We start from the raw sequence: 15,078 nt of genomic DNA, 5'->3' as shown, positions 1-15,078 counted from the left end.
GATAGCAGGTCTAGTATGCACCATTAGCATTACATCATGTATTAATAGGATCTTGTTTCTACTTCTTCTTCTCTCCCCCCCCCCCAAATAAATAAATAAATAAATAAATCTCCTTCACTATTACATTGTTATTATCCTGTTAATAATAATCTTCCATATTACAGTTCTTATCAACATGCTAAAGGCATATGCAAAGGATGATAAGCTTTATACCCGAGCACAGAGCCACAGGAAGATACTAGTGCTCTTGGCTCCACCATCTAAGCCATTTGTTTCTTCAGAAAATTTTTCTTCCTTTTTCTAGATGCAAGTTTGGTTCTCTCTGAAGTTAGTGGCAGTGCCATGACCAATGCTATTGATTTTGCTGGGGATTCAGCCACATAGTCTAGACAAGGGCTTCCTTAGAGAAGTCCAGTAGAGGTCTAGAGCTGAATATATTTCGACCAAATCCTGTTAGCTTTGCTGACACAGTATTTCCCCTGAAATCAATGGTTGTTTTTTTAGCAGGAGATGAACAGCAAGATTTCATAGGTTTGGTATGCATTAAAGTGCATACTGTACTGCTAGCGTTATCTTTTTCAGTGAATTATAACAAACAGGAGTTTTACAGCTCCTCAACCAGGTGGCTGATTCAGCATCACATATATTATAGCCAGTGCTGCTGACTGTGAGGCATGACAATAAATCCTCAATTGAGATAGCATGAGCTCACCAAAAACTTCAGAACTTTACATTTTTCTGGAGCTTCGAGGGACACAGACATGTTTTGCTACATGACTACAGGTTGTTGCCAGGGTGACCTCTGGCCAAATCACTCAAGGAGTCATACCTTCACTTACAGAATGGGGTCAACACTGTCTGAGCTTTTGAAAAGTAGTTAATTTAAGGAATGGGCTGCTTTGGTCTAGTGAAAAGTATCTACAATAGTAGCTTCTTTCTTGACAAAGAGTCCCTTCACAGCTTTTCTGTAGGTCCCTTTTGGAGGGCCACTATAAGGTCTCCCTGGAGCCTGCTCTTCTCCAGCCTGAACAACCCTAATTCCCTCAGCCTGTCTTTGTAGGAGAGGTACTCCCCCCACCTGATCATCTTCGTGGTCCTCCTCTTAACTCATTCTAATACTTCTATGACCTTCTTGTGCTGGGGGCCCTAGAGCTGAACACAGCACTCCAGGTGAGGTTTCATGAGAGCAGAGTAGAGGGGGACAGTCCCCTCCCTTGCCCTGCTGGTCTCACAAGAACAGAGTAGAGGGAGAGAATCACCTCCCTCACCTTGCTGGCCACACTGCTTTTGATGCAGACCAGGATACTTTTGGCTTTCTGGGCTGCAAGCGCACGTTGCTGGCTCATGTCATGCTTCCTGTCAAGTGACACCCTCAGGTCCTTCTCATCAGGCCTTCTTTCAGTCCATTTTATGCCCAGCCTGTGTTTGTGCTTGGGACTGCCCAGGCCCAGTGCAGGACCCTGCACTTGGAGAGCCTGGCAGAGCCAAGTTCAACTCACTTGGTCTTCTTGTGAGCAACCTGATCTAGTGGAAGGTCTCCAGCCACACGGCAGGGGGACTGGAACTAGAGGATCTTTAGGGTCACTTCCAACCCAAACCATTCTATGATTCTGTGAATCTTTGAATTTCTCTGGGGACCATGACACAGAGGACTGCTGTCACTTCACCAGGGATAGGGTATCTGAGCAGCAAGTTACAATGGCCAGCTTCCTGCAGATACTCTTCCTTGATACATTTGAAAGGACCAAGGCCTACAAACTGTATGTAACAGTAGTATTGTCAATAGTCTTTTTACCTACTACACTGTGAGAAAATACTATTAATTATATATCATACTGAGGCAAGCCCTATATTAGTCTGCTTGTTCTTCCTTCCCTCTTTCCCTCTTTCCTTCCTTCCTTCCTTTCTTCCTTGCTTCCTCCTTTGTTCTCACTTCCCTCCTCCTTCTCTCCCTCCTCAAAAGATTCCTCAGTCTCTTCTATTACTCTTCTTTTAATGTACTTTTATATTCTCTTCTTCCTTCATCACAAAATTTTTCCTTTCTCACTGTCATTTGCTTATGATAACACTTACAGCAAGAGCTATTCTCCACTCTCTATATTTAAGGAAACATTCCCTTTATATCATGCTCTGTCACAAATCTTTTGCCACAGGGTGGGGAAATGCTAGGGAAATACTAGGGGCAGTAAAATACCAGCTCTGGTCACATCTTTGTCTGATCCTAGCCAATCTATCTATCCAGTGGATTTTTCTTCTTATTTAGCCTTTTGAGGAACAGATTCAGGTGACTACTGCAAATGCTTTTGTCTTTCCCTTTAAAACGCACATAACTCCAAGTGTTTGAAGACACAATTGCAATATTAGCTTGGGCTACTTAAACAGCAGGTGGCATTCCACAGGAGTTGTTCCACAGGATAAACTGTGCTCCTATCTGTACTGTACCAAATGTGTGTTTTGTGAACACTTTCACCATAATAAGGAACTGAGATAAGCGAATCAACAGAAAACACTATGTACCAGACATTTCTTTGCTGACACCTGTAGTTTTGCTGCCATATCTGGCTTTAGTAAGGAAAATTATGCTTGCATAAATTATGCACAATACACAAAGTGTCTTCTACTGGTACATGTAGACTGCTATCTGAAATCAAAGCACCCTCTGGCAGTTGCAGATCACAAATGCCCAGTCATTTTATCCCACAATGTTCACCTAGTTGACTTAACAGGAAACTATTTGCTGGTGGACAAGCAAGTCAGTAAGAATGCCACGTCAAAAGTTCCTTCATGACACTACAACATTTACAAGCCGTGAGACAGCAGCTGAGATTTAGGCAGTGATCTCATTGCATGATCACATTTGAATATTATTTTTTTTAACTAATTTTTGAGGAAAAATCTAGCCTGCAAACATTATCCATATTAGAAAAAGAAAGGATTTATTTGTTTGTTATTGTCTTTGTAGATGCATCTAATATTCCTAAACACACATACACAAAATAAATAAATAAAATAAATAAAAGCCCTGATGCCCTTATACAAATGCTTCTCTCAGTTATAGGAGATTAAAATGTGTTCCCTTGATTATTTCTTTTTATTTTTCTTGGGGAACACATGCACAGATAAACACCTACTGTTTCAAAATCCTACAGGTTACTGCCTTATCTAGAAGTAATCCGGCTCATGAAACAAACTCATGAAAAAATACAGTTCCATCAAGAAGCATCTGAAAGTAAAACTGGATGCTTCAAAAGACAGTACATGCACCGACTGCAGAGGAAAATGTTTGTGGTTCCTTATATGTCTGTGGTATAACTTGCTGGATGAGGCTTGGCAACGATCTTATCTTCACACTTGTGATTCAGGTGTTCAAGTCCTTCTGAGTTCAAGGTGTGCCTTCGCTGTGTCAACTCATCAAACAGGTTAACGGCATTGGAATCTTTGTTCAGGCTGGTAGCAATATCCAATTTCAAGTTGGGATGCGATCTTTCTAATAATGGAGTTTTCTTTACATGCTTAAATATAATTGCTCACATCTGTGACGGCGTGCACCTGTGACTGCATGCTGTATTATCTCTTCAAGTCTAAAGCAGATTCTTGACATGGAGAAGGGAGATCCTGGCTCTTGGAAGCTTGGTTGGAAGTAAGGGATGCCTAGGAAGAGGGAACACCAACAAAACACGGTGGAGGAAGAGAAGCTAAGGAGGGAAACTAGGTGTCTAAAAATACATGAAGATCTAAATACATGAAGATTTGTTATCTACAAGAAGAAAATGACGTGACAAGAAAAAGCAAGCCTCTGAGGTGAAATCTGTTTCAGTAAATGAATGGCCAACATAAGATCTCTCCACTTTGACATGCTTTTACTTTCATTTGTATAAGAATAGCCCCCCCATACACTTTATTATTATTATTATTATTATTATTTTCCTTATCACTATTCCCAAACTTTTCCTTTTTCCCCTGAGAATCACTTGTACCAGGGGTCGCGTATTTTGGTCTCATAACTAACCAGAATGGTGACGAGCCCCATTTCAGACTACTAACAAAGTGTGCTTGAGGGATTGTGGATAGGTATCCCCAGAATGCAGTATATAAGTAAAACAGGGAAATCTTTTACAATTCTAACTTTAAAAAGTTAATCTTTTAAATCTCCTCGGTGGCCTCTGTGAGTCTGTGTCCCCTCCACACCCCCACGACGGACTAAACTCGGCTCCCGCACTGCAAACTGCAGGACCTCGGGACCTTAACCACCACCACGCCTGAGGAACAGGCACAGGGCGAATTTCTGTGTGTCTGCCGGTGTCTGTCTGCCACACTGCGCCGGCCTTGCCCCCTCGGGCCCGGCAGCCGCAGGAGGAACCAAAGGCCGGGGAGCGCGTTTCCCCGGGAGCCGCTCCGCCGCCGCAAGCAGCCATGGCCGACACCGCCGCCCCGCCGCAGGTCGCAGCCCCGGCGGGCCCCGGCATCAACCCGCTGGCCCGCAAACTCAACAAGATCCTGGAGACCCGGCTGGACAACGACAAGGTGGGGCGGCAGGCTCCGGCCCCGCCGCTGAGGGGGGCGAAGGGGGCGGCAGGGCCGGGCCGCAGGCCGCAGGGCCCCCCGCGGGCTCTCCGAAGGGAGAAGCGAGCCCTGGCGTCCCCTCGGCTCCGTCCCAGGGGGGCAGGCAGGGGTCTGCAGCAGGAATTGGGAATAAAAGCCGGGTTTGGGCCTCCAGGGGTATGCCATGCAGCTCTGCCCGTCCTGGGGACGTTGTCGCCACGTAGCTCGGGTGGCACCGCTGAGGCTTTTCCCGATTTAGGTGTTTTGTAGTCAGGATTTAAACAACCGTTAGCTTTCTGGTTAAAGCTGTTATATAATAAATAAATAAACAAATAAAATAGAGCTGTGTGCTACAACATATAAAAAGAAGAGAGACTCATCCGTTGTTTTAGTTGTTTACCTATCGATCTATAGCATGTTTTGGTATTTTTTTTTTTTCTGTAAAACCATGCTCTCCTGATCGTGAGCCCGCAGTGTGCCCAGGTGGCCAAGAAGGCCAACAGCATCCTGGCTTGTATCAGGAACGGTGCAGCCAGCAGGTCCAGGGAAGTGATCGTCCCCCTGTACTCTGCTCTGCTGAGGCCGCACCTTGAGCACTGTGTTCAGCTTTGGGCCCCTCACTACAAGAAGGACATCGAGGTGCTGGAGGGTGCTCAGAGCAGGGCTACGAAGGTGGTGAAGGGCCTGGAGCACAAGTCCTGTGAGGAAAGGCTGAGGGCACTGGGGTTGTTTGGTCTGGAGAAGAGGAGGCTCAGGGGAGACCTCATTGCTTTCTGCAGCTACCTGAAAGGAAGGTGTGGGGAGCTGGGGGTTGGCCTCTTCTTGCAGATAACCAGTGATAGGACTAGAGGGAATGGCCTCAACTTGATCCAGGGGACCTTCAGGTTGGAGGTGAGGAGACATTTCTTCTCAGAAAAAGCAGTCAGACACTGGGATGGGTTTCCCGGGGAGGTGGCGGAGTCACCGTCCCTGGGAGTGTTCAAGGAAAGGCTGGACGTGGTGCTTAGGGACATGGTTTAGTGGGTGACACTGGTGGTAGGGGGATGGTTGCACCAGATGGTCTTGGAGGGCTTTTCTAACCTTCATGATTCTGTGATTCTATATAGTACCTTCTTCTCTAAAGCAGTGAACTTGGGGTGGCTGCAGACTACGCAACATGCTTCTTTATAACCTAGTGAAATGTTAATTTAATTTCCTCCTTTACTTCTTAGGAAATGCTGGAAGCACTCAAGGCTCTCTCAACCTTTTTTGTCGAAAATAGTTTGCGCACCCGAAGAAACTTGCGTGGAGACATTGAACGACGAAGCTTAGCCATAAATGAAGAATTTGTCCACATATTTAAGCAAGTTAAAGAGGTAGCAGTTTTACAGTTTGATTAGTGATCTTGTCAGAGTACTCTGCATAATTTTAAAAAGAAAAATGGGTTATGAGAAATCAGGATTTTTTCCCAGACAAATATACATTTACAATAAAAATGTTTCATTGTTTATACCATTTGATGAAAACATTGCACACAGTGAGGTGATATTTCAAACGAATAAAAAAACCTGATTCGTGTGAACATTGATCTTTATGGATGCTTTCTCTCCATTGATTATATAGGAACCCTAGAGCAACTATAGAATTGTAAGACCAACCCAGGTTGCAAGAGACTTTAAAAGATCATCAGGTCTGACCTTTCATGGGAAAAGGGGGGCCTAGATGAGATTATCTGGCACCCGGTCCAATTGCATCTTGCAAATCTCCAGTACAGGGGATTCTGCCATATCTCTGGGGAGATTGTCCCAGTGATTGATTATTTAACTGTAAGAAAATTTTCTATCAAGAGGAAATCTTTCCCAGAACAACTTGGACCTATTGCCCTTTATCGTCTTCATGTGGCTCGTTGCGAAGAAGGAGAATAATTACAGTTTTTCTGCAGAGGGCAGGTTCTCCGGCCCTTTGGTAGTCTTTGTGGCCCTCCTTTGGACTCTGGTCTGTGCACATCTATTTTGAATGGCGGGGACCAGTACTCTATGTACGGTCTGTATGTTTCTTGTAACAGAGCCATTTTGTTTTGGTGGGGTGAGACTGGGCCTAGGCATAGCATTTCTGATTTAAAACACAGTTACTGTTACTTTAATTTATTTAGGAGCTTGAGAGTATAAATGAAGATGTTCAAGCAATGAGCAGCTGCTGTGAAGATATGTCCAGTCGTTTGAAGGTAATATATGAGTAGATGTGCTTTGCGTATTTTTCCTTTTAGGATGTAACTGTTTTCTTTTAGAAGAATAAATATTTATTTTGGAGGATTAACTGTTACAAAGATGTTTCACTACTATGTGTATTATGTATTTTAAGACATTAACGTTTCTTTTTACTTAAATGTGTCGAGGAAATTGCTTTCTTCCAAGTTCCAATTTTGAATGTAGCTATATACTTCTCTGAGAATGTCAAGGTAGTATTTGTGTTTGAGTGGAGAGAAAATACTTCATTAGATCACATGTGTGGTAGATTAAAGGGTTAACTATTTTTGTGGGTTTTGATTTAAAATTTGAATCTTTCACATTGACTAAAGCTGTTGAATTACATGTTCATATAAATACCTCAAGTATATTTGTAAGAAATTATCTTGTTATCCATTGAGCAAGAAAAATCTAGTGTACCATCTTGATTCTGTTGGTTTTGTTTCGTAACGTGTCTCAGGATGCCTTTGCGCAACAAAAGCAATTTGTTCCATATTAATCCCGAAGCCACAATGTAGGTATTTTATAACACGTTGCTAAATCTTAACTGGTTTCAGTGTACAAGTTCAATATTCAGAACAGTCATGAGTTTAAAAGGATTATGGATACTGAAGTGTAGATGTTTGCCAAACCAAATCTGTTCTGAGTATAGCACATAAATTGTAGCGTGTGAATAAGAACTCTTCACTTAAGTCTCCTGTGATAACCTTTCCTTTTTCCCCCTGATGTGTACTCAAAAGGTAATTAAGTGAAGAGGTTTCATGCAAATTGTATGTAATCCTCCTGAGAATGCTTGTTGTTTGATGAACTTGTGCCAAGAAGTGTGAGAATACAGTTAGCCCGCTGCAGTACTTAATTTTCAGTTTTGGAAAGCGATGAGTAATGTAGCTCTGAGGTCTCGCATCTCTTTGAATGCTGTTAATCTGGATGTATTTCCTAATGCAGTTCAGGGACAGTTTGACTAAACTGTCAGATGTGAAAATGAGTGGAGTGTCCATGCGGTTTTTTTGTTCTTTTCTGTCTTTAGATGATGAAGTGTAGCTGTCATCTGTGATTTTTTTTTTTTTTTTCATTTTACACTAGAGCCATCCCATGGTGATTTCTTTTTCTGTTAAAATCAGTAGGTAGTTTTGTGCTGTGCCCCACAGGAGGTTTCTGCTAGAGCCCTGTAGCACTCTTAACTTGTCTTAATTCAGCCCAGGTTTTCTTTCATTGTATGAATAGAAAGTAAGTTAACAAGGCCAGGAATTAGCACTTGGTTGTCAAACATTCTGCTGTTTTATCTGTAATAGGACATCAAGACTCACAGGCATGTGTTCAAGCTGAATAAGAAGACATCAACGTAATAAGAGTAGAGAGAAAACAACATATGAATACAAATAACCGTAGCAAATAAGGCTTAAGAGTGCTAAAAGTGTAGTCTATTAAGGTTGCAGAACAAATATAAGATATGAAAGGGACTGTGTACTCATTAATCAAAAAGCTCTTTACCTTTTTTATTTTGTAAGGTTGTGGTATCATACAGTCCAAACAACAGGCTCGCGTGCAAATATGAATATATATAATGATAAAAATATGTATAGATAAGATTATTGTTTTTTTAATGCCTGAAAATTGGGAGAGTTAAGAAATACTTACTAAAAGAAGGCATTTTATTTTGAAGAGTATGCTCCTTAAACAAATCAGACAGGTTCAAATGTATTATATATTTTAGAAATTGTGTAATGCATTTGGTATGTTTGTGCTTTTCACATTCTTAATGGTTCTGATTGTATTCTAGGCAGCAAAGGAACAAACCCAGGACTTGATAGTAAAAACAACAAAGCTCCAAGCAGAAAAGTATGTATGCCACCTTATTTATTTCTTAAAGACATGACAGTACTGATGTAATTTTATCTTAGGTCTGCCACTTTTATTTTTGTGTAAGGGCTGTGGTTTTTTTTTTGCATTTGTACTTCGTTTTTAACACTCTTTTGTGTTCGTAGCTCAATTGGAATAAAGATGTAGAACTCTTAAGTTTATTCCTAAAGGATACAAAAAGCTAAGAATGTGTTAATGCTTATTGTCATAAAAATTGACCTTTTAGAGAAGAGAATCAGTTATAGTGGTACAGTGTGCTAGAGTAGGGATTTGCTTTACCTAATGTCAGTTGATAGTGTAAGTTAAATAATTTTATAATAGATACAGACCTACATGAGATCACAGTTCTTTAAACATCAGTACGTTATTTTGCATTTTGGACTTAAGTTTTTAGAGTAGAGTTTTAGAAACTTTTAAACTTAGAATAACTTATTTGGTACCAGTTAAGGTATGATGGCTGTTACTGTAATTGTCTGAAGCTAGTTGTTTTTTTTTCCTCCAGATTAGTGTTCCTGTAGTGTGATGCCAATGACTGATTGGTATTTCCTGTATAATTCAGAGACCTGCACAAATTTTGTGCAAATGGACAAAAATATCTTTTTATTTGCTGTGAGCTTTTTCATGTTACAAAGAAACGTTTGTTACATAAAGGACAATCACTGAACAAAACACGGTGTGTTCATATCTTTTAAGTGAACTCCTTCAAGCTACAAATATGTAAATATAGATAAATTGTTGGCCATTGTTTTTGTTTATTTTATTTTTGTGACCTAATATTTGTCTTTAAAGGAAGGACAGCCTGGGTTTAGACTTCAAAGGAAAGGTAGTAGGGAGGGAGGGAACTGGGATTTGTTCTTTTAAAAAGTTTGTGACCTTGGGCTTTAATTCCTGTGCTGATGAAACCTCACCAAAAGTATTTCAGCACTAAGTCTTGCATTAGTGGTGTTAATGCTTCGTATCCATCAGAAATCACTCTTGTGCAGGGACTGGACGTAAGAAGAGAGAGTTGGTTTATGACCTACTTTTCCATCTTTAACACTAACTGTGAAATATATAGGTATCTTAATGAGCCTAATGTAGACCACTTTTTTCCTTGGTTCTCCAGCTTCTTGTGAAAGAAAAGATTTGTATTTTGCTATTTTCAGTATTTTTATTCATAGGAAGAGGATAATAATACCCTGTGACAGGTTCATGTAATCTTTATCGCTTTTATGGCTAAGGCATCTTGTTTTACAGCTTTAGCCTTTGTCAATTTAGAAGGATGAATCTCCTTCCTTTATGAACTTTCTTCTGAAAATTATATATAGCTCACTAGAGATTAGAAATAATTATTTCCAGTGATAAGTTTCTAGTAGAAGTTATGACACTGGATAGCTCTGGGTGCACTTTCAAAATTAATGGGTTCATGTTGTGGACTTCAGAAGTGGATTACCTCCTGTGAGAGTCTGAATGTGACGTTAGAGTGTAATCTGTACGTATTTTAAAGTTGAATGTACAATAACTGCATAAAGTACAATACTGGTTGGTATAAAATGAAGAATTTGGCAGTCACAGTTTAAGTAAGCGAGCAGAAGTCAGGGCTTAGAAAATTTGTTATTTTGAAGATGAGTGTGTGAGGCAGTAAGATGGAGAAGCCATCCTCTATTCTTGTGTAGTCTCAGGAAAAGGAATGCTGCTTTGATTACTTGTTCCAAAGTGGAGTAGAAGGATACCAAGACCCATCCCAAGTGTGATATGTCTAATTGGTCTTAAAGTCCATTAAAGGAGATGATGCAGACTGTAGATCAGTACTTCTACAATATATTCCTTACACAATAACTTACTTAAAAGGTTTCCTCCAAATTAACATGTAAGGTACAGAACATCCCTCTAGCACGAGGAGAGAAAAATGTAAAGGAACTGGCCTGTCCTTCTAAAGCACTCTGTGACCTCAGAGTGCACACCTAGGAAGAAGTTATCTTTCGAAAGGCAGTTCTGTAAGCATACCATCAAAGTACTCGCAGTAGCAGTAGCCAAACGGTATTTGTCATTTTACAATGGAACCATTGTGGAAGACTTGTAGTGCCATTTATTAACAAGGTTAACTTTTTTTCAAAATTATTTTCTGGCTAAATTTATGGCAATTTTAAACAAAAGAGTTGTTGTTATGAATTTCATATATTTAAGATAATTAGGGATTTACCATTTAAAAAACATGTTATTTTTGTATCTGAAAAATTTTAGGGAAAATGAGCTGTATCTTCAATCAGACAATCAGATGAAGTTAGGAAGTTACCTATGTTAGGCAAATAGTTGAGATGGTAGTTTACAGCTTTTTATTAGCTTCCCTTCTTTTTCTCAGAAGATATTTTTGTGTGTGGTAACTGTTAGCTCTGGTTTTGATCAAAGATGTCTCATCTTTCTGTAGTCTTAAGATTGTTTTCAGTAAATGACAGGTGGAACCTGTGACTTAGGTAAGCCCTCTTCATGCCTGACCGGTTCTTGGGGGAAGTCAATTTTGTCAAAAAGTGTTACAATTAGTATCAAGTTTAAATCAAGCTGCAATTAGAAGAAAGAACAATGTTCACTGCAAAAAGGGGAAAATATTTTTAGCTGGAGTTGTAACTTTATTCCCTGAGATACACAAAGCAAATGCTTAAAGGAAGCATTGGAATACTGTGATCTGTTTTCTTAGATTGCAGTGGTTTTTGACCTTGCAAATGTAAGTATCTCTTCGGATTTTTTTTCCCTATGTGGCATTTGAACCTGCATAGCATGATTTTTTTTTTCTTCTCTTTTCTCTCCAAGAACAGTGTGATAACAGTGAAATATGAACACTTTAAGTAAGAGTGCTTATCCATGCTTTTGGCTTTGCCAGGTGTTCTTTCTCTCCTGCAATACTTGCAGAGGAGTGGCTGTGTCAGTGGTTCCACACAGGGACTTGGTTTATTATGCTCACCTGTTATTTTTTTTGTGTAGTTTTATCACTACTGTTAACTGTATTTCAGTTCCTAAGTTCCATTTTCGTGTTCCTAAGCTTCTTACTTGAACTCCTGGTTGTTTTTTCTAGCCTCTCAAATTTGTGATTTGAAGGCATAGTGGTCCCTCCGCAGCATCACGTAGGTAATGAGCTATTTGGGACTTCCTATGTTGGTAATGTGCGATTGGTTAAATAGCTGAGGAAGAAAATAAGATGCTCATTGCAGATTTCAGTTAAAACTTTTGCATTCTCAAATTATTTTCTAGTTAAAATAGTTGGATTGTACATTAGAAACAGAGCAGTTTTCCTTCATATTATTTAAGTTGTGGAATCTGCTTAATGTAGGAACTATTTTTTTTTCCCTGGTGCCCTTAGAAATTGAGATCACAACTTGATAGAACCACATGATGTGAAATAATGTAGTCTAAGCCATTTAGCCCATCTCTCTACACCATAAGATTATTTTATTGATGTTCAGCGATGTAGAGTGTTTAATAGAATGTTTTAATGTATTTCATAATAACCTTCGATAATAAAGAAAAACTGCAGTAGCTAATTTAGACAATTTCTGTGAATTGCTGAAAATCCTCTTCGGTATCTTCAGTAGATTGCTGTACATTTACTTTAGCAGGCTAATATTGCTTTCAGGTTGCATTAGGCTTTGTATGTATAGTAAAGAGTAATTTGTTTTCAAACAACATCTGCTGCTTCTTAAAATATGTGGGTTTGTTTATTCCCTTTGCTAATAGGCTGACAGAAAAATGATCTTGATCCTTGAAGTGTGATTTTTTTTTTTTTTTGATAAAAGCTTCCTTGTCAGTTCTCTTGCTGTATGTGAGTTTAATTCTTTTTTCTTCTTTGTATGAAGCCATAAGCCTGCTTGTAGTACTATCTTCTTTACCTTATACTGGGAGCAGTTTTCCTGGAGCTCCATACAGTTCCAGAACCAAAGAAATTACAGTGCAGTTCCAAAATTTTGTGTGCAGAATGGCAGAAGCCTGGCTTCATAGTAGTACTACCAGCACAAATGACAGCTGTGGACCTAACAATTGAAGAGCGACACCGGAAGATAAGTTACAACATTAATTCTTTTAAAAATAAATAAAAGTGATTATGTGAGTATATGCAAGTGCATAGGGAGATCACAGCAAATAAGCCTGCAGGCATAGAAAATAGATGAGAGTCAGTTTTCTGGAAAGAAAGAAGACCATAGTCTGAAAACTGTATGAGAGAATGAGAATGGAAATGGATTGGACAGTTATTTTTGAGACAGGCTAAAAGATTGCAGACCTTTCATTCAGATCATGCTCTTGAACAACTTTACACATTATCTTACATTGCTAATTTCTATTAATTGTAATCTTAAATGGAGCAAAATGTGTTTCAGTGTCAGAGTCCTTATTAGTTATGTTGATTCTGGAAAACCAGTTTTTGTAGTACTAGTATTGTTTCACTTTTAAAAACACAGTTAAATGTGATTTCTGAGCCTGTCTTGAAATGCAGCAGGTACTTCAATTTGTTTTAATTGAATTATGTTGAAACATGCTCTTTATTTAAATTCAACAGCAACAGTTCTTGGAGTTCAGTGAATGATTTGAGTGTCACCTCAGTGCTCAATAAAAGGTCAAAAGTCTTAGGAAAAATGCTTCTCAGTGAACATCTGCTGCTTCAGTGTACTACAGGTCTCTCCTGCTTGTCTCTTAGTGATACTTTTCCATTTTATTTTCTGTTTTCAGAAACAATTTTTTTGTCATAGTCAAATTGGAAATGATTCAGGAAGCTCAGCGGTGTTTGTAGGAGGTTAGAGAGGTATGCTGAGAAAAGTGGTGATCTGGTGGTTTGCATTAAGGAGGTACATTTCATGCCTTGACCTTTTGAAACTTGTAGTTATGTTTATTCCCGTGAAAATTCTTCATGAGAAAAAGCAGTAACTGCCTGAACTGAATTATAATTCGAAGTGTGTGCGTGTGAATGTTTGAAATTGTGTGCCTGATCTGCTTTCCTGATTTGTATCACAGTAAAGCAAAGGCGATAGGGCATAACACAGGAATCAAAGCAGCTATCATGAATCTGAAGGAAAAAAACAAACAAACAAACAAAAAACTCATTTGTCATGTTCTGGCCATGAACAGCAAAAGGAAAAAAAAAAAAAAAAAAGGTGTGATTTCCTGCGTGCTCTTTTTGCATGAGGCATATTTTTGATCAATATGAAGTGAGGCATGGATTTACAGATTGAGAAACATTCCTCAGAAGTGCACAATCAGTTATACAATAGCATTCCTGACTGATGTTTGTGTAATCTGCTGTTAGAAGAAAAGTCCCTGAACAGAGAGCCCATGGTGTTCCCTGGAAATTGATTTGGGTTCTTTGTTGTTTTCCTAATACCTGATTTAGTTTTCCTTTTGCTGCTGGTTAAGCTCTGATATTACTCCAAGTCGATAGAGAGAACAGCGTGCTGTTTCCATGCCTTTGGTGACATTTTACAGTTTGATGACGAATTTGAAGACTAGACCAAGCAGTCCCATTTCAAATGCCTTTCTATCAGATTATATAAAAAATGTGCTGAAGATACCAGTCCGTTTGACGTGACGGTATCTCACCTCTACAAGACGCAAAAGAATCTATCTACTGGAAACATGCTTCTTGTTAATTTAATCTCTCTTCACAGGTTAGAAGCCATGTATAGTGTCTTAAGCATTGCTAAGCACTGATTTATCTAGTGAGTGTATACATCAAATGACTGCCGTGAAGTTCTGCATGTGAAAATCTTAGCCAGACTGTTCTGTAAATATAGATGATGTCCATGGAAAGCCTGATGGTTAGGTCAGGAAAAACAAAACAAAACAAACCTGTGACTTTACTTACAGCATATAAATTTATTAATTGTAGTGCTTAGTAATCTGACAAGATTTGGATCATTTTGGTGCAGTTAATACCTTATGTTGTTAAACTTTGCATTTACCATTTTTGATTTTTTTTCTTATCCATTTGTTTTTAGAGTGGAATGTATTATATAGCACAGCTACTGCATTGCAGCTTTACTGTCTTTAAACTGGGACTTCAGATTGGAGAAAGCTAAGTTCAAGTCCACTTTCCTGCTGTCAGCTCTCATTTGCATAATGTCTTTCAGAAACTCATCAACATAGAAGTACTTAATTATTTTTGCATTTTGTACCTGCTGCTGTTCTTGGAACACTTACCAAGCTTGTTGTTCTTTCAAGTCTTTTCCTCATTTCCCACCTAATTCTTAGGTATAAATCATCCATTTGCCCATGTTGCCCTTTATCTTAAGGGATGTGGTTTTTTTTTTCCTTTTTTTTTTTTTTTCTTTCCCTTTCCTGTTGTCTTCAGACAACAATCATCTGTCCTCTCAGCTTTCAGCTGCAGAAGATTATTAGGCAGACCATCTTGAAATCTCCTCTCATAAAATAGGTTCTCCATTTTCACTGTCATCGTACGGGCTCTGGCCTGATGGGAGTCCGTTGTTCTTGA

General features: G+C 39.3%; 1 protein-coding gene across 1 annotated transcript in view; it reads left to right on the top strand.

The window, feature by feature from the left end:
- The first annotated feature begins 4,363 nt into the window (after positions 1-4,363).
- Positions 4,364-15,078, top strand: part of COG6 (component of oligomeric golgi complex 6) — a 50,953-nt gene continuing 40,238 nt past the window's right edge. Inside the window, exons 1-4 of the mRNA XM_035323871.1 lie at positions 4,364-4,524; positions 5,754-5,897; positions 6,674-6,745; positions 8,548-8,606. Of these exons, the coding sequence (XP_035179762.1) occupies positions 4,414-4,524; positions 5,754-5,897; positions 6,674-6,745; positions 8,548-8,606 (386 nt within the window). The 5' untranslated portion in view covers positions 4,364-4,413. The remainder of the gene's footprint in view (positions 4,525-5,753; positions 5,898-6,673; positions 6,746-8,547; positions 8,607-15,078) is intronic.

This window comes from Oxyura jamaicensis, chromosome 1, assembly GCF_011077185.1.
Source record: "Oxyura jamaicensis isolate SHBP4307 breed ruddy duck chromosome 1, BPBGC_Ojam_1.0, whole genome shotgun sequence".
NCBI classification, from domain to species: domain Eukaryota; kingdom Metazoa; phylum Chordata; class Aves; order Anseriformes; family Anatidae; genus Oxyura; species Oxyura jamaicensis.
This window is presented reverse-complemented; position numbering and strand designations above follow the sequence as displayed.